Here is a 20,273-nt window from a genome sequence, read left to right on the forward strand (position 1 = left end):
CCACAGAACAATTAAGATCAAGTAACCTCCACGTTCTTACTCAATATTCGCCAAATAACCTTCTCCAAAAGGAACATCCCATGTACCTGACAGCATAAGAATGTACTCAGCCTACCTGACCCTTGAGAATAATGAGATCATCACAGTAAATGCCAAATTTCAGGCTGTGTCCGGATGCCAGTCTGACTCACCAAAGCAGCTTTCCTTTGCATGACCTTGATCAGCACATCTCAACATCGGAAAACTCAACAAAATCCTAGATCTTCTTTGCAAAGTATTTATTTTCTTCAGATGTAATTAACAGGTTTTATAAAACCACCACGACGTCCGGTTAGTTTTTTAATTATCTGGACTGAAGAATGACTGCAAGAGTGGCAGGGAAAAGCCATACATACAACAGATAATTTCCAAAGCTATCAATCTTTAAGACCTTTTGAGAAAGCTATAAAGCTGAGGCACAAAGTAATCCTTGTAATGTCCATCGATGAAACCCTTCCCACTGTTGTGCACAAACCAACAGGAGACGTCTGTTCCAAACACTCGATCTGTTCGGTAGTCTTTCTGCAGACCTCTGCAAGGGAAATGGTGTGTATGGTTAGAGCACAGACCGAGGCTTGGCCAGCCTGCATGTCTGGAAAGGAGACATATCCCCACCCCCACCACCGCCTTGCGGTTCGTTGCAACTTTCTTGCATCCTTTCTGCTTGCCCCCACCCAAGCTGTACTGAACATCATTCTCTGGGGCTTGGTGTTGGAAGAGCAGAGATCAGCAGTGTATCCTTAGATCATTCAAATAACCCTTTGGAGATGTACCGATACAGATTTTTCCAGCAAGGTGAAGAGTGCAAATTAACTTTTACGCGGAACGAAGGTGGGAACCAAATGCCGATGTGCTGTGGGCCTACTGCACGTGTCACCTGCAGGACGAATCTGAGATGCCTCTCACCTTCCCTGGGCAGGTAAGTGTCCTATCTAAGGGCGATGCCACCTCTTTCTGAGAAATTCATGCCTTTCACATAAAGGACAAATAAGCTAATGAATTCAAAAGGCATAGGGTGTATTGTCACTCACGATCTTTCAAGTATTTTGCATCACAAGGTGCTTGCAGTCCCTGAACTTGAAGCCCATCATTTACCTTTGTCATTGGAGGATAGCCGATGTGCGTTTACAAATCTCAGATAACTACTATGATTAACTGTGCTCACCATTTCCTCCTCAAATATGCTCACTGATGCCCATTGGTAACTCACTGGTCTCCAGTCAGCCAGAACCAGGTGACTGGTGTCCTCACTAAGAGTTCATCATTTTACTTCCCGAATCTATTTGTGGTGGTACGTCGGACTTAATTAGCACCGCAATTTCATTGCATACTTATGTGGAAGCCAATGACATCCGTGAGCAAAGAAAGTCATTTCTTATAGAGCTAAGTGGATTGCTTTGTGAAAACTCTTAAAATGAAAAAAAAAAAAAAATCCAGAAAAAAACTCTGCTTTAAAATGCTATCAGCACAGGGGAGACTGCTGTAGAGGATTAGGAGAAACTGAAAAGACCCATAAGAATGTTACACTCAGAATGCTTTGCAATCTGCAATTCTCACTTCAGAATGAAGCACGCGGATAGGGCTTGTGTGAGAAAAGCTACACAGAAATGCATTCTTTAGATTCATACTCAGGAAGAAGACTCCATCCAGTCTTACTTAAACATATACGTTCATTCTCTAGCTCTATGGTTCATGGGTATTTTTTTTTAATATTTATTTTACTATTTATTTTGAGAAAGGTGGGCAGGGGGAAAGCAAATCTCAAGCAGCCTCCAAGCTAGCTGAGCACAGAGCCTGACTCAGGGCTTGATCTCAGGACCCTGGGATCATGACCCGAGCTGAAACTAAGAGTCGGACGACGCTCAACCGACGGAGCCACCAGGCGCCCTGGTTCACAGGTGTTTTTACAATTTCCTCCTTCGATCAGCTTTCTCAGTAATCTAGCTTATGACCAGGGCTCTTGCAAATAAGGACTAGCTAGACAAGTAGGTGCCGTCAAATGCCAAGAGCAGTGAAGCTGGCCTGCCTGCAGCGTCCTTATGCAACCGTAGTAGATGTGTCCCTTCCTGATGAGCTGTTCCGTCTGACACAGGGAACACTTGCAAGAGCTTTCCTTGCTTCTGTGTCACTGGGTGAGTTTAATCCCGGTAGGAGCACTCTCCATTACTGTTGTACGCATCCACGGCCTACCTGGTGACAATCAATGTATGTCCCTTCACTTCCATGCTCGCCTCGGGCTTCTCGGGGTCCTTTCCGGGTCGTTCATTGAAGATACGGATCTTTGGCTCATGCATGAACTGGCCTAGTGAAACAAAGTGCAGACGCCGATTTACGCGGAACCCAAGAGTAAATAACTAATACAGCCTCATCATCATTTGACCCCGGCTTCATTTTGGTCCTCCAGAATTTCTGGGGTAGAAAGACATATTAAGAGAAGGACAGAGCAATGGGAGGGATGGGTCCTTCCCAAGAGTGATGCTGGGCCGCTAGCCCCACATTCATCTGACATACAAGTCTGACCTACTGGATGAGAAGTAGACAAGAACGCCCCGGTGCTGGGGGTGGGGAGGTACAGGTGAGCACCTGCCACATAGTTTAAATCACAGAGACAAGTTTGTGATGTCACATGCTTAAACTGGAACCATTCCTTAGAAAGTAGGGAAAGGGGACCTAGACGCCCTGCTTGTTATCATAGACTTCCCAAACCAGTTTACCTGTTCAGTTAGAAAAAAAATCTCCAGCATAAAACTGAAAGTGTATCCTGTGGCTCTAAGTTGCCCAGAGTGTGAGGATAAAATCCTGGTTCTGGGAAAACCTCACCTGCAACAGCCAACAGTCTTGGCTAGAGCATCCCTGAGTCACCCTGCATGTCTGTGCTGGGCTGTACGAATCATGTTTGCTATCCTTTGTGTATTAGGATTTTTTAAAAAGATTTTATTTATTTATTCATGAGAGACACACAGAGAAACAGAGACATAGGGAGAGGGAAATGCTTCCTGCAGGGAGGCTGAAGTGGGGACTCGATCCAAGGACCCCAGGATCAGGCCCTGAGCCAAAGGCAGATGCTCAACCACTGAGCCACTCAGGTGTCCCCATGTATTATGATCTGATATCAAAAACCCTGACCAGCTAGGGAGAGACTGCCCCTTCCAGAGCTAGCTGATTCTGAAAGACAGCAGAGGACTCAGACCGGAACAAGCCAGACCTCTTCTAGCTGGCCTGCGTGACCTGGAAGCCATTCCAGGGCCGGGAGCCAGGTAAGCAGAGGCCACCCTAGAGCCCCAAGCCTGCCGAGATGTTGCAGGCTAGCCAACCTGGAACCACCTCACCCTACCTTGTCCTACAGAAACCACAGAGGCTCTGGCCTAAACCTGTTGCTTTGAGTTCCAAACTAGAGCCTGCCCTCCCTCCGAGGCCCTGCATCACAGGCCTTGTTTCTAGGGGAACCTGAGTGACAGTAAACATTTCTGGCCCCAACGGCATTGGCCCAGGTGTGGCCTAGTCACTGGTGTAAATCAAGAGCCAGGCACAGAGCGTGGCCCCAACCTGTCCTTTGAGCCCCAGTCACTTGCCCAAGTTCTACCCTCCAAAGTTGCTCGAGACCGAGCGGCCCCCCACTTGCCAGGTGGTCGCGAAACACTGTACCTATGAGTCCGTGGGCTTTAGGTGAAAACTTGTTTGTGGGGGGAACGTAGATCCCCAAAAAGTCTACATTGACTGGATGCTTCTTCCAAACGCGATGGAGTAAAACAGAGAAGGACATGTCTTTATCCAGGGTGATGGTCACAGTTTGCTCTTTCTTCACAGAGACGAGCACCCTGGTGTGAAAACCAACGTTTTCAGCGTTTCCAGAACACACTGTTTAGGAAGCCATTCCTCCCCCCGTGAACACGGGCTCGCCATCCCGTCCTGGGTGGTCCCACTAGTGCACGAAGCCCTCTCTCTACAACATTTTTGCCACAGAATGCTGTTTTCACTCCCAGCTCTGGAATTCGGTCCATTTAGATGTTTGTACAAAAACAATTAACAGGTAATAACAGGAAACCATGACTCGTAAGATGCAATCCTGGTGTTCTGGGCATGCCCTGACAGGGAGTTGGCTGGGGCTTTTTGTTGGGTTCATTCACTTATCCAACGTGTATTTACTGAGCCCTTACTACATGCCAGGCCTCAGGCTGGCGCTGAGACACTCGGTGGCCAAAAGACGTGGACTCTGCAGCCAGGGACTGGGCAATAGGTCACAAAATACTTCCTGAACCTCAACTTCACATTTAAAACCACGACGGTAAGTTCTACGTTTTTATCAGAGATTTCTGGATTTATTCACGCAGTCTTGCATGGAGGACAGGCCCGAATCCGATGGGATTGTACTTGCCTGTGATTAATGATGTGAGCTGTGTCAGACCAGGACAGGACGGACGTCCGGGAGCCCTGGCTCAGGGTGATGGTCTCAGTGCTGATTTCTACTTTCACATCTTCACGTTGGAAATAAAATCCCAGTTTTCCAAAATAGGTGCGGAGTTTTTCATTCTTGGGTTTCTTGGCACCAATGAGCTCTCCATTGACCAAAATCCCTGTGGAAGAAAACATGCTTTTTTTCTCTCTCTCTCTGTGCACCATGTTTTTGTACATTTGGGCACCATAACTCAAATTTATAAAACTGGACAATAGGGGAAAATTATTGTCTTTTTTTGCTTCAGGACTTACATTTTTTCCTATGCCATGCTCACTTTGTGTCATTTAAAGTATGTCTCATCATACTTTAAATGAATTATATCACAATAAGATCTGCTAGTTCATACTCAGTTTCTTAGCTATTCTAATTCCCTTAGGAATATATTTATAATTCATTCTCACTAACTGTCAGGGTTTGAAAATTCCAGGACTCCTATTAAGGTGGGAAGGAAAGAAATCCCAGGTACGACAGTGAAAGATGGCAGTGATAAATTGCCTATTTCAAATATAGTATCTTTTTATTTACCTGATTCTGGATCAGAAACAAGGTTGAGAATTTTTCCAGGTTCTGAGTCAATATTGAAACAAATATTCTTTTCATTTTTTGGCAGGTAAATGATGAAGTGTGGATCATTTTCAACTGGAAAACATACAGAGAAAGTGAAATCAAACAAAATCATAAGAAGGAAGGTGACATGGAGCAAGCACTTTATTCCTGAACATCTTTAACTTAAATAATTACAATGCTTCTACTAGATGCCAGGTTCTCTTCTAGCGCTTCGGGGCCTAGTGGTCCGCCCCCATTGTCCCTTCCTCGTGAAGCTTCTGTTAAGAGTTTTAAGTTATTTTACAAATATAGGGTATACTTATTCTGAAGCTATCACATATGATCTAGGCTAGAGATAAAAAAATGAATAAATAAGACAATAAGAAAAGCACACATACACACTATGTATATACACATATATACGTGTATATAGCGAGTATTGTATATAGATAGATAAAAATATGTACGTTTTGAGTAGCTACAGACAATACATAAAAATAAAGGCGACATAATATTATTTTTTGGCATATAGATTGATATTAATCAATTCCAAGAGCAATGAAGCATCAAGCTACACTCAACAAAGAGCTCCTTTGCTACTGGATGACCTTATTCTGGCTGATATTTCTTACTTGTTTGTTTGTTTAATCATTCAACAAAGAGTTAATGAGGAAAAAAAACCCAACTCTGTCCAAAGCACTGAATCAGGCAATGTTTGATGTACCTATACATAAGTCATGGTCTTATTTATAAGACCTTCAAGAAAGTCATAATTTAATGAAAGAGTGACCAAGATGCTCTCCTTGATCAAACTTTGCTTAGGCTCCCCCGACCTTTTCAATTAGTCCTCAGCTTTTGGACTTGCATGTCTGTCTCTGTATTTTCCAATTTTTTTAACAGATCAATTTTTTTAAGACTTTATTTGACAGAGAGAGAGAAAGAGAGAGAGAATGAGAGAGCGCACAAGCAGGTGGAGGAGCAGAGGGAGAGAGAGAAGCCGACTCCCCGTGGAGCAGGGAGCCCAATGTGGGGCTCCATCCCAGGACCCTGAGATCATGACCTGAGCTGAAGGCAGACGATTCACTGACTCAGCCACCCAGGACCCCCTGCATTGTCCAAGTTTAGCAAGAATCCTAGTAGCTTGGCTTACCTAGAACCTCCACCCTCCATATTGATCCCCTTGATATAGTGGGCTCCTCATCCCCCAATGCCCTCCAGGTGACATCTGATCACCTGACTGCCTTCTGCAAGAATCCTGTTAGATGGGTTTGGCCAGAATCCTCCTTCTTCCTGATGTTTCCTCTTAGTGATTTTCCACCCACAGCCTCCCCGCTGTTTTTGTCTATAAACTCCCACTGTGCCATGCTGTATTTGGAGCTGAGCCCAATCTTCCCCACCCAACAGCAAGGCCCTGTGATGGGGGTCCTCATGCCCATGGTGACGCCCCCCCCCCACTCCCTTGAGTAAAGTCTTTGTGACGGTGTATGTCTAACGAATATCGTGAATAATTGGTTTCCTTAGTAGTTTTTCTTTTGTAGAGATAGACCCGACCACTGAGGTCAAAGAATAAAATAAATGACACAATAATGGCCCAAGGGCAATGCCCTGAGGGTAAAGATGAAGCGGTGCCCAACCCCGCCTGGCCAGCTGCGAAAGGCCTTGTAAAGGGGTTCTCACAAAGCGTCTTGAAGCTGGGAAAGGCAAGAGACACAGGAGAGACAGATTTTATTCTGAGTGCACAGAACAAGGCACAGCTTGGAGGTATAAATGTTGGTGATTTGTATGCAAAGTAGCTCAGTGTAACCAGGGGATGGGTTCTGGAAGGAATGGAGGAAAAGACTGAAAGGGGGGTCATGGAGATGGAGCATGGCGCCAAGGAATGGAGCTCTAAGTTGGGAGCTACGTGAAGTTTTTGAGAATAAATGTGACATGATTTGATTTCAGGGAAATCACTTGTCAGGGTATAAATTAAGTCTTGGAACGTGGACATGAGAAGATCGGTTAGCAGCCAGAGCAGCAGTAACCCAGGCAAGAGATAGTAGATTCAATGGGAAATGGGATGGGTGCAGGAGGGAAAAATCCAGAGACAGGTGATAGAATCCGAGCACAGAGGCACGCTTCAGCACTTCCAGGCTTCCAGCCTCGGCCATCGAAGGCAGTGGAGAGAGGAAGGTCTGTATGGTAGGAACTGCAGTGCTTGTGTTTCCAGAATGAAACTGGAAGAGCAGGCTTCCACTCCTTGAGAGGCTGCCGTGATCTAGATAGCATCGCGAAGCCCCGTGCAAACATCAACTCAACTCCTCACCGTATCCTCGCAGAGGACAGGTGACCTGTTAGTAAGTGACAGAGCTATGACCAAAGCCAAGCTGTCCGATGACAAGCCCACTGTCCCACCCACTCCGATACGCTCATTCATTTTCAACTGTGTGTTTTGGAACACGAAATGCAAGATAAGCTAATCCAGAGCAGGAATACAATCTTGTACTTCTTTGCACCCCTCACACCACTAAACTCTTGCTATGAGGTCAATAAATACTTGGTTAATTGATTTTGTGTTGAGCTGGGCACTAGAGGGCATCATTAAAACACAGAACAAAGGTTTTCATTTCCTCCCCCCCCCCCAAAATCATTTTGTTAAGGTAACCTCTTCCTTTACATAAATAGAGTGTTTTGAAATTTTTTTGAAGGATATTGCTCTTATTAAAGATAATCATTGATTTTGCCATTTTAATTTTACCAAAATCCCACTAATCAGACCTGCTGGTGAGTAATCCCAAATCAGCTCTGCCATACTGATTTGATATCATTCTAGGCAGCAGAAATGATACATCAAATTAGGTGAGTCTGTGCGGCCTTACATTTAGAACAGGTTGAGGGTAGGGTAGATTGAGGACTCTGTGATGACTTCATAGGTTCCTGAGGACCGAGGGTTAACGAGTCTCTATGAGGAACCAGGAACCAACGTTATAATCACTCTGCAATTTATCACCAGCTCCATTTTACAGGTGAGCTCACTGAGACCCAGGGGGGTTCCAGAGCCTGGGTCCCCCTGTCACGTGGGCAGAGTTTGACCCCAGAATTCTCGGACTCTCAAGACCTTGTCCCTTTGACTGCATCATACGGGTGACTACATACACCCAGAGGAACCGCTGCATTCATACTGGAAAGAATATTGAAAACGAAGTTAGCTTTCTCTCTCCGTGTTTCCACAGAAGCTTTGTTTTGCAAAGCAACAGTGTGAGCGGCTCGTGCACCTGCCATAGGTGCTTTTAGAAGAATGAACAAAAGCAAGCGAATTTTGTTATTCTTACTCTTAGTATGCAGACCAAATAATTATTTTCTAACAAGGTTAAATAATGTTCTTTCAAATTTCATGTATTCCGACGCCCTGTCTCTTGCTCTGAGAGCCACTCGACAGGGTAAAGATGGCAATTTCGTCAGCACTGTAACCTTTCACACGGCTGCCCTCCCCACGCGTGCTGTGTTGTCAAGTTAGCACTGCTAACTGAAAGCTCGGGGCAGAGTCCCTCCTCAGGCCCTGTGGTCGGACGTGCTGGGGAGGGCAGTGGAGGGGCCCCTGGATGAAGCACTGCCCCTGATGGAAGAGCGAAGAAGCAAATCACTTTGGGCCCACGAATAGTCATTTTAGAGACAAGCCATCGGGGGTGTTTGGGGGAGAGATGCACTCACTCTACAAATAGATTCGATGTCCCCGCTACATTTTCTCTGTTACAATATGGTTTCAGGGAGTGGTGAGTATACAGTCTTGAGAAATCCATTCCGACAGTCAGAAATTTTCTTGCTAAAAAAAGTCTGCATTCCAGGCAGTCTAGAAAAGCTGCACACGTCCAGGGACATCGGGAGCTACTCTGCTATTGAAATTTCAAACCACCCCAATCGAGCCCCCTATCCGGACCTTCCCACAGGGAGAGGGATGTGCTGTCTCTCTGATTGTTGAAATGTACTCCTTTCTAAGAAAAAAAGAAAGGGGAGAAGTGCACAGACTTTCTACACTCGCTAGCTGATCGCCAGGCAGCCGTCACCTCTGTGGGGAAAGGTGGCAAATGCCAGATTTGGAAGGAGAGAAAAACAATAGGAAACAACATTAAAGTCATTTTTTATGGCAAAATGTATGGCTTCTGATCCTTAATAATAGCCTTTATGTATCATCTCTAATGTGCTAGCCCTTTCAGATGGCTTCACACGGTGTCAACAACCTGGCTGCGTAAGTGTAGTTATGCCTACTTGCAATGTACAGCAACATGAAGTAACTTAGTAAGTTCACACGCAATCTCCGAAGAGAATGTTCTTTGCATTGATACCCCATTGGCCCACCCAGCATGAGAAAGAGCATCCCTTCCATTCCAGAGGGTTCACATCATACAGGTGGAGATGGAGTGGTATGGACCCAGTTGTACCCCCAAAATTCATACATAGGAGCCCTAACCACCAACAGGATGATGTTTGGAGGTGGGGTCCCCAGGATGGGATTGGTGCCCCGATGAGAAGAGACACGGAGAGCTGACCTAGCTGGCACGATGGTCTTGGACTTCCCTACCTCTAGAATAGTGACAAATAAACGTCTGTTGTTTAGACAGCCCAGCTAGGGGCTCTGGGTGTGGCGGCCCAAGCTGATGAACACATGCAACTGTCTTCTTTCACTGGAGGTCAACCATGCCCATAAAAGTCATCTGGTTTACCAGGACCTCTCGAATGTATGTATATGCTCCACAGGATTGTGATCCAATTGGGAGCCAGGACCTGAAAGCAGTGGTAAAGGTCTCTTACCTCTCATCACATGTGGGGGAGGTGTGGCCTCCAGCACTTGAGCTCCCAGCACTGGCATTGGGATCCTGGGTGTTGGGGAAGGGTTGACCCAAGATGGGACTGAATTCGAAGCAACTTTGTTGCCATAATACAGGGCACCTGTGTGGAAAAACCTGTCTCTGTTAGTTTCCAAGCTTACTTTTCCAGAGAGATTTCTTACAACTTCAAGAATCTGTTTTATGCAGACCTTGTGTTCTCAGCTAAGGTTTTCTCTCATTAATTTTGTTCCAGAATTTTCTCTCTTCCAGCTCCTTCTGTCTTTATGGGTCTGCCATAGGGTTCTCTGAAGAGTTTGGGACTGGGGCTGTGAGAATTGCCCCACAGAGGCTGGAGAAGGTTGTCCACAGCAGCCCCTGGAGAAGTCCTGGATTATAGTCAGTCTCTGCCTGGATCTGCTCCTATTTCCTCACCAAACAATTATCTAAATAACTGAGTTTCTCAACCAAGTAGTTTCCCCTTCTGGTTACAAAAAGTTCATTTTAGGGGTGTCTGGGTGGCTCAGTTGGTTAAGCATCTGCCTTTGGCTCAGGTCATGATCTCAATGTCTTGGGATCGAGCCCCACACTGGGCTCCTTGATCAATGAGGAGTCTGCTTCTCCCTTTCCCTCTGCCTCTGCTCCCCCCACTTGTTCTCTCTCTCTCTCTCTCTCTTTTGTTTTTTCTCAAATAAATAAATAAAACCTAAAAAAAAAAAAAAGAAAGGAAACAAAGTCCATTTCACTTTCCGATATACAGTCTTCTTGTCGTTGAGAAAACAAATGGCAGTTCACCTAGGCATCTTAAAATCACTTATAAATGCCAGTTTATCTAGGGTGAGTTTCTCCTGAGATAAATTTAGCTGTGGCACCCAGGCTATTACAACCAGCACCCAGAGGTAAGAGTTCCTTGAACCCTGGATCACTGCAGTAAAGCTGGCGTGTCACTTGCACAAAATGATAATGTGTAAAGTGTTCCCTCCAGGGTATGCAGGCCATTGTCAGCACTGTGTTTCAGCAGGACAGTCCCTAAGAAAGCGAGGGCAGAAAGAAGGTGATGAGCTACATCTTTTAAACTTGGTACATGGGCCCCTGGGCACACCTTATGACTTTCCACAGGACACAGAAATCATGGGTGGCTTTTATGACAATTTTGAGGTTCTCGGCTTCCACATACACTTCCTAAGAAAACTCTTTATTCTAGTTTAGAAGTGAAAGGCTTGCTCTCTCACCAAAAGATACAAATGCAATGAAACACCGGGACACCTGCACCCCGATGTTTCTAGCAGCAATGGCCACGATAGCCAAACTGTGGAAGGAGCCTCGGTGTCCAACGAAAGATGAATGGATAAAGAAGATGTGGTTTATGTATACAATGGAATATTCCTCAGCTATTAGAAATGACAAATACCCACCATTTGCTTCAACGTGGATGGAACTGGAGGGTATTATGCTGAGTGAAGTAAGTCAGTCGGAGAAGGACAAACATTATATGTTCTCATTCATTTGGGGAATATAAATAATAGTGAAAGGGAATATAAGGGAAGGGAGAAGAAATGTGTGGGAAATATCAGAAAGAAAGGGAGACAGAACGTAAAGACTGCTAACTCTGGGAAACGAACTAGGGGTGGTAGAAGGGGAGGAGGGCGGGGGGTGGGAGTGAATGGGTGACGGGCACTGGGGGTTATTCTGTATGTTAGTAAATTGAACACCAATAAAAAATAAATTAAAAAAAATTAAAAAAAAATCCTCTGGGGAAAATTGGTGTAGTGCCGAAAAATGCAATGACTCCAATCCATTGCCAGGAAAACAGATTGGTTTGCAAATCAGACAATTTCTAGTTCTTTGCTTTAAGCAGAATTGAAGTAGGTCGTGAGCTGTCATGCGTTAGATCATTAAAAATAATTTTTGAATACTACGTCCTATGTGAGTTTGCATATAACTTTGAAGACATTATAAGTGAGTGACAATTGCTGTAACCAAATTCATTCCATTCTTATCTACTTATCTGTGTCAACAAGATTTATCAAGACTTAGGCTTAAAAAAGATTATTATTTTTTTAAGACTTATTTTTAAGTAATCTCTACACCCAGTTTGGGGCTCGAACTCACAACTCCAAGACCAAGAGTCGCATGTTCCATTGACTGAGCCAGGGGGTGCCCCTAAAATTTTTTCTTTAGCATTGACACTGAATCTGATCTCTTTCAATCTATTAATAAATAGCATTCACCCATAGATACTCGAAAAAAACACTGTCACATTTTTTCTCATTAAAAGATGATTTCTAATAAAATTTTATTTATGGATATTGAATGTATAATAGTTGTACACTATTTTGACCAATTATCTACTTGTGGTAGTTTTTTGTTGTTGTTGTTGTTAAAGATTTTATTTATTTTATTTATTTTATTTATTTGAGAGAGAGAGAGAGCACAAGAAGGGGAGAGGCAGAAGGAGAGGGAGAAGCAGATGTCCTGCTGAGCAGGGAACCTGATGTGGGGCTCGATCCCAGGACCCTGAGATCATGACCTGAGTTGCAGGCAGAAGCTTCACTAATGAAGCCACCCAGGTGCCCTACTTGTAGTAGTTTTAATAAAACTCTAGAAAAAAATATAATAAAATTTAATAAATAATAAATTTAATAAAATTAAATAACAATAATTATATATCATTTGTATATTATATATTTATATATTATAATAATATAATACTTTTATAAATAAATTTAATAAAATTTATTATTTTTATTTATTATTTTATTTATTATAAATAAATTTAATAAAAATCTAAAAAAAATTTTTTTGAACACTCAGAATCTAATGGCCACAAGAAATTGAAAAAAATTTAAATTCGTATACATTTTTCTTGCAGAAGGGCAGGATGATCAATAAAAGACTTTCCTGGGTAGCAGTGTATTTATTACATTGAGACATGATTCTGCCAGAAATGGAAATACCAGTTCAAATAGAAAAGAAAACACTATAAAATTTCCAGCAAGTAAAACAGAATTTGTTCATGTATTTTTTAATGGATGATGGAGAGTACCAAGTTTGATATCCCATGTCCTTGGGTACACTTAAAAACAGTGATGTAACAGTTTTATTTTAAAGTTCAAAAAAAATAAAATAATAAAAATAAAAGTTCAGTGTCAGGGCGCCTGGGTGGCTCAGTGTTTGAGCATCTGCCTTTGGCTCCGGGCGTGACCCCGGGGTCCCGGGATCGAGTTCCCCATCAGCCTCCCTGCAGGGAGCCTGCTTCTCCCCCTGCCTGTGTCTCAGCCTCTCTCTCGGTGTTTCTCATGAGTAAATAAATAAAATCTTTAACAACAACAAAAAAAGTCAATGTTTACACTATGCCTCAAATTATATTCATCGCAACTACTGAAGCATGGTGCAAAATGGTTCAATGTTGACTTAAGCATGTGTGTAGGGGTCCACAGGTCCTCAAAATTCCTCTGGGAGCTAAGTGAGCAAAAATGTTCTAAGACCACAGCAATGGACTCTCTCAAAGTAAATCGACAGGAAGAGCTCGGACCCCCAGGGACACAGGGCTGAGAGCACAAGGAGGGCTGCAGGGGGAGAGAGGCAGAGGGGGGAGCACCCTGAAGTCAGCTGAGGAAGCTGACCCCTGAAGGGCATGCAGGAGGGCACTTGATGGGATGAGCACTGGGTACTCATATAGTATGTTGGCAAATTGAATTTAAATAAAAAATAAAAAATAAAAAATAAAAATTAAAAAATAAAAATAAAAATAAAAAATACAATACAATAGAGCTGACCTGTCGTATTTCTCCACCAGCCAGGAGCACTGACCTGAGCAGCAGGAGTGGTCTTGCGGCGGGGAGTCGGCCAGCATGCGCTCATCCCCTGCCTCGTTCTCAATCACCATCGTGGTGAGCGGGGTCAGGATGTGATGGTCCAGAGACATCTGCAGGATGGTTTTTGTGATTTTCCTTTTGCTAGCAGCCGTAGGAGCCAGGCTTCTGTATTTAGGAGATAGAGGCATTAGAGAACATTACCGCACTTCAGGCCCACACCCCACGGATTCAGGGCTCAGCCGGGACCCTGGGGACCACAAGGTACAAGAACGCTAACTGGCTCCGTGAAGCTGGTATTTTACTTAGCCATGCCATCCTAAGGATTTTTTTTTCAAACAGACTTCATTTTTCAGATGGGTTTTAGTTTCATGGTAAAATTGAAGGGAACTCCCTGCGCCGCACACCGCAGTCGCCCCCAATATCAACACCGCCCCCACCCGAGTGGTGTATTTGTTACAACCAGTGAACCTGCACTGACACTTCATCAGCACCAAATCTGTGGTTTACATCAGGGTCTGCTCTTGGGGTACGTTCTATGGGCTCGGGCACACGTACAATGACATGTGTTCACTGCTGCCGAATCATGCAGGGCAGCTTCACGGCCCTAAAGGTCTCCTGTGTGACGCCTGGTCGTCCTGCCCCCCAAGCCCCGGCACCCACCCATCCATTTTACAGGGACTGTTTCTTAAAAGTCCCTATGCTCTAACTCCAGCCGGGCGTGGGGTATGTGTACTTTGGCCGTGAAGGCACCAGGATGCTTCTGAAAGGGGCAGGGATGGTTCTCGCTCACTTGAAAGCCACCGCTACAGCCCCGTGGCTGCTTCCTAATCGGACACCGTGGATTTCCTCTGTGGGTACAGTCCCACCACCGTATTTCATGTCTCCCTGACCTAGTTCGGAAGACTCTGCTCTGTCCTCCCGGGAATGTGCTCTGGTAGGTGGGAGGGGGCTCGGGCATGGTGGTTCTCTTCGTCAGCACCTGCGACTTGTCCTGCTCGTGGTCAGAGAACGAGGCACTGCTTAGAAGCCTAGTTCTTATGTTGGGCAGTTTGGGGGCAGGGGGGCTGAGAAGCCAGCGATGGAGGAGAGAGCAATGTCCTTCGGTGGCACTATAATCGTAAATTTCTCGTTGGCCTACAAACTTTGCAAAAGTAACTAAATGCAAATGAACTACTGATACACCCCCAGCAACATGATGGATTCTCACGGACACCGTGTTCAGTGAAAGAAGCCAGAAACAAGAATATGGGTTGTATCATTACAAGACGTTTGGTCACAGAAAACTAAATGATGGTGACAGTGGTTTCCAATGTGGGTGGGGGTGGGGGTTCTGTGGGAAGAACAAGGGACCCTTCAGGGAGGACAGAAGTGGCCTCTAATGATCCAGGTGGTGATGACAAGGGTGACACATATATAAGAATTCATTGAACTGTACTCTTAAAAGTCATGCACTTCACCCACTTTATGTATGTCAGACCTCAATAAAAAAAGGAAAAAGAGTGAACTCAGCTTTGCTTCAGGTGCTTGGAACCAGTGGAAATTGACCATCCAAAGCCTGAATTAATTTGCTGCCTTTCTGAGTTCCACATCCTTTTTTGTGTATTACTTCAAAATACTCAAGGCAGACCTCCTACTTTTGCAAATTCCCATTATGTATACGCTTCTTACCGCTCAGCCAGAAGTTGGTTGATTGTCAGATAGGCCCACAATTTCTTGGTGAAATTGGGATCTGCATGCTTGTCCTTTGATAGAAAATCCTCCAAGTCGTCCATCTGGGCCAGAGTTTCTAAGACTAACTCCGTGTTAGCCTGGATGATGGAAGATTCAGTTGAAAGACATCGAGGGGGCCAAACTACAGTTAATCAAGCCACGTTTTTCATATCTACTGTGAGTGAATCAGGGAGCTACGTAACTTCAGGGGAAATACAAAATAATTCAAAAAATACAAAAGAGGAAGTAAGTGCATACATCCAAGGGTTGGGATTGGCTTGGGATGAAAAGGGAAGGATTTACAGAATGGCTTTGACCATGGCATAGATATTCTCACGTCTTCTCTTTCACTTTATTGCTTTTATTCCACATGCAAGATTCATGGAATGCAAAATATTAAGCAGCTAATATACAAAATGGACTGTTTCGAGGGGACCGATTAGTATTTTTGAAAATAAGCAGATAAGTGGAAGTACCGAAGTTGCAGTGATGATGCTCTGTAACTGCTCCAATTTATCAGGGTTGAATTTTCCCGCCACCACAATCTCCGAGCCTCCAAAATAGTTGTGAAAACTGTTTTGAGTGACATCTGATACTGACATGTGGGGATAGTTGAACTGAACGTTCCGGAGCAGGGGAGTAGAGACCTGGTTGTAGAATTTCTATAATTCATTAAAAAACAAACAAACAAACAAAACCAGAGAAATAATTATTTTCATACCACTTCATGGGTCTAAAACACTTTTTTTAGAGGGGGGAGGAGCAGAGGGAGAAGGAAAGAGAGAGAATCTTAAGCAGGCTCCACACCCAGCTCAGAGCCCAACTCATGGCTCCATCTCCTGACCCTGAGATCGTGACCTGAGCTGAAATCAAGAGTCAGACACTTAATCAACTGAGTCACACAGGAACCTCTAAAGTACTTTTTGCTGAGATTCCTCAAATGCTTAGCTGGCATCTCTTAATTTATCCTCACATAATCTCTGTGGAAAGCTATGGGACCAGGAGAATTCTCACAATTATCAGATGAACTGAGGTATGGAAAAACTAAAAAATTGTTAAGAATATTATTCTGACTTGGGAGCCCAGCGCATTTTTTTTCTTTTATGATCAGCATAAAAAGCTCATAAATACTCATAATAAGAAAAGTCCACTGAGTTGATATTCCCAAATTATCCCTTATCCCTTTTCTGTCCCCGATGGTAAATATGGTGCCTGCAACTGACCCATGGTGCCTGGAATTGACAGAGGGTGGTGTGAAGTGTGTTCCTCTTCTCCTCCGTATTTTCCTTGTCCATGTAGTCAAACGAAACAAGTAATTTGTCTCTTTTAACTTTAAAGACACTTACAAGCTATCATTTGATCTGTGTTGCATTATAAAAAGTTGATACCAAGACGCCAATGCACTTTAAAGGGGGAACAATGGCCATGACCGTAAGAACGACCAGGCGTGTTAGCGGAACTGGAAAGCCCAGAAGGTTCGATAATGCCTGGGAAGTCTTGCTCAGGGCATGAGAGAGAGAGTGTGTGCCCATCTCTCTGTCATCTCCTGCCTCATTGTCACTGCAGATGCACATGCAAAAAGAGGTGAGAAAGGAATCGAAGACTTTCTCATTCTCGTGGCCTAATGCAGCAGAAAGGATGACAATTGTGACTCAAATCTGGCCGTCTTCTTTTAGGCATCAGATACTGCTGGTTGAATGATTTTGAGTGGAGGAAGAAGAAAGAACAGAAAAAAAGTGTTACTTTGAGCTGGGAAGATGTGTCCTGGTTTCCATAAATCCTTTGCGCGATTCCACGGTTTTCATTGGATAGTCTCTTCAAGAAGTCATAATCAACGTCAAATCCTATCCCCAAGCTGAACAAGGAGATGTTGTCTCGTATGTGCTGCTTCACATTTTTTTGAATCTTTGACAATTTCAGTTCACCTAAAGTTGATGATGACAGAAAGGAAAAGAATGAGGGGCAATGCCGCAGTGTTTTTGGAAAATCTGCGGAGGGTGGTTTAGCGGAATTTGTCAAATTAAAAATGCGCTTACCCTTTGACCCAGAGACTCAACCTCTAGGGGTTTTCCTTATAGCTGCCCTCACATATAGGGAAATGAAGTACGGGCAATCATACCTAGCATCATTATTGGGAGTAGCAACATATTGAAAACAAATGTACACAAGGAAGGGAGGCTGGTTAAATGATGACACATTCAGACTGTGAGATATTGTGCAGTTATTAAAAAGAGCAAGGAAACTCTTTATGTATTTATAATGAATGATCTCAAAGACATTTTTAAAGGGGAGAGAACAATGTAAAGATTGGTATAAGTAGGATATATCTGCATACCGGCATGCATGTTTGTGTGCATGTACATGTGTATATATATATATATATATATATATATATATATATATATATTCACATATAAATATATAGGGAATATACAGATATGCACAGAATCTCTAAAATGATACACGAGAAATTGCTAACCAAAGATTGCCTCCAGGGACAGGAACTGGGTGGTTAAGGGACAGAAATGAGAAACAGACTTAATTTTTTGCTACGCATCCTTTTCTTCCTTACAATTTTATCCTCGACTTGAATTTGTTTTAAAGATCTTATTAATTTATTTTTAAGTAATCTCTACACCCAGTGTGGGGCTCGAACTCACAACTCCGAGATCAAGAGTCACAGGCTCCATGGACTGAGCCTGCCAGCGGCCCCTCAAATTGAATTTTAAAAGCAATCTGATCTGAGAGTGAAGAAACACTGAATCTGCCACAAATACTACCTCACGACCCCCATTCTAGTCTCACTATTAATAAAATGCTTGTGGGACACCTGGGTGGCTCACAGTTAAGCATCTGCCTTTTTTGACTCAGGGCCTGATCCTGGGGCTCGGGGGTTGAGTCCTGCATCAGGCTCCCTGAGAAGAGCCTGCTTCTCCCTCTCCCTATGTCTCTGCCTCTCTCTGTGTCTCTCATGAATAAATAAAATCTTAAGAAAAAAAGGAAAAAAATAAAATGATTGCTTCTTGTCTTACTAAAACTCCAGTGGCCACTGTCATGATTGGCCCACTCATCTTCCTTCCACAGAGCTGCATTCAGCACGGGTCCTTGTCCATGTGGCAGACTGTGACGCAATCTAGCATGCACTGTTGTATTTGCCAGTTTAAGGACACAAATGAAGCAGATCAAAATAATGGCACATGACAGTAGCCAGGAGATGTTGGGCCATTTTGTGGAGAAGAATGCATCGTGTACAGGTGTATCAGAAAGACGTACTTAGTCCAGTTGCCATGAGTGACTGGGCCAGGGTGGGGTGTGTGGAGAAGGAGGGAATGTTCCTGCAGACCCCAGAGGTCTTCTGGAGGCCTGGGACGCATGCTCATCCCACACGCTCCCCTACACCATCTTACATGGTGCACTGTGCTACAGGCTATTACAATTCACACTCAAGTTTCCCCACATTGTGGAGGTGAAACTGGTGCTTTTAAGAGCATCACCCAAAAAAATGTCTGGGACTGGGTTTCAGTGGGGTGAGTGCTCCAGGGTTAAAAGAAGCCTCCTTTTAGAAACCATGGAGTTAAAATGGTTTGGAAACTCAGGCAAGTGCCATCAGATTTTCCATTTTAAGCAAATCACATTCCCAAGAAACAGGAGTAAAACATTTGTCACCAGAAAATTGAAGTGCTACTTACCTACTGTCGGGTCGCCATCAGAAACCAAAATGATCAGAGAGACTGACTCAGGGTCCAGCAATCCCAAATTATTGGCTTCATTCAGAATAAAGATGGCACGCAGGAGTGCTTCATTGATATTTGTGCCTGTGAGGGTGACAGGATGTGCCGCTCCGTTATGTGCCCTCTCTTTGCACAAAAACCATCACATCCTGGGTTCAGGTTCATCTGTCTGATGATGACTCATGCATAATTTATTCAGCTCCCAAATCTGGCTGCTTTCCAAGTGACACACATTTTCCCCACGCTGGTCAAGATTCCCCAGTGGAATAAAATAGTCGCTTTGGAGTGAACTAGTCCCTGAAAGATGAATTCGTCCTTTCAAAGTACCCTCTGTCATTTTGTCAAACACCAGACTGAAGGCACGCAAAGCAGCCTTGCTGACGTGCTGGGTCACTGGTCAGTTGCATTTTTTGCTACGAGAGTAATAAGAAGGCTAGTGTGACCCTCTGTGACCCTTTTCTGAGGGAGACTGGAAAGGTTACAGACTTGTGTGGGATGGGTCATGCATTGTGCTTTCACATGAAGTTAAGATTCATCGTGTAATAATACATCACTATTTATGGCAGGCCATTGCAGATGGGCCAAAGACCACCGTGGGAGGAAAGGGGACTTCCTAAGCGAATGACGATTTGAGCCCTATGAACGTTTCTCAGTGGCCTCTAGGGTAAAGTCACTCACCTCCACTGGGCTGGATTTTCTCAATATACTTCTTGGCATCTGTCACCTGTGTTCTAGTAGCTGAGACCAAATCATTTCTCCAGGTGCGAACATTGTGGTTGAAGTCAATCACGGAGAACTGGTCTTCGGCTCTTAGGTCATCCAGTATGGTCTTCATTGCTTCCACTGTCTATTTCAAAAAAGAATGGGGAAGGCTCTCATTCCATGAGATCTAAGCCCCAGAAGAAAAGAGGGAGGACCAAGAATTCATCTTGTCATCTTCCAAGGACCAACTCAAGAACGACAATTCTTCCAGAAAACCAACTCGGTCAACACTGACCTGTCTGTCACTTACTCTGAACATGTACTGTCTGCATTTTGATACTAAGCTTTGACTGTTTTATTTTGTTGTGTAGAACTACTTTGACTCATCTAAGATTTAGTTAAGAATCGCAAACTTCAAGTGTCCCCTTAGTAGTGGCTAAGAATCAAAGTCCAGTGACTCGCCCTCTCT

General features: G+C 44.0%; 1 protein-coding gene across 1 annotated transcript in view; it reads right to left on the bottom strand.

Moving 5' to 3' along the window:
- Positions 1-261: 261 nt before the first annotated feature.
- ITIH2 (inter-alpha-trypsin inhibitor heavy chain 2) overlaps positions 262-20,273 on the bottom strand; it is a 35,889-nt gene continuing 15,877 nt past the window's right edge. The window contains exons 10-21 of the mRNA XM_025445296.3: positions 19,781-19,949; positions 19,061-19,186; positions 17,115-17,296; positions 15,848-16,033; positions 15,330-15,469; positions 13,657-13,826; positions 9,830-9,967; positions 5,021-5,134; positions 4,415-4,613; positions 3,685-3,857; positions 2,230-2,341; positions 262-571 (exon numbers count right to left, since the gene is read on the bottom strand). Of these exons, the coding sequence (XP_025301081.1) occupies positions 424-571; positions 2,230-2,341; positions 3,685-3,857; positions 4,415-4,613; positions 5,021-5,134; positions 9,830-9,967; positions 13,657-13,826; positions 15,330-15,469; positions 15,848-16,033; positions 17,115-17,296; positions 19,061-19,186; positions 19,781-19,949 (1,857 nt within the window). The 3' untranslated portion in view covers positions 262-423. The remainder of the gene's footprint in view (positions 572-2,229; positions 2,342-3,684; positions 3,858-4,414; positions 4,614-5,020; positions 5,135-9,829; positions 9,968-13,656; positions 13,827-15,329; positions 15,470-15,847; positions 16,034-17,114; positions 17,297-19,060; positions 19,187-19,780; positions 19,950-20,273) is intronic.

Source organism: Canis lupus, chromosome 2, assembly GCF_003254725.2.
Source record: "Canis lupus dingo isolate Sandy chromosome 2, ASM325472v2, whole genome shotgun sequence".
Taxonomy (NCBI): domain Eukaryota; kingdom Metazoa; phylum Chordata; class Mammalia; order Carnivora; family Canidae; genus Canis; species Canis lupus.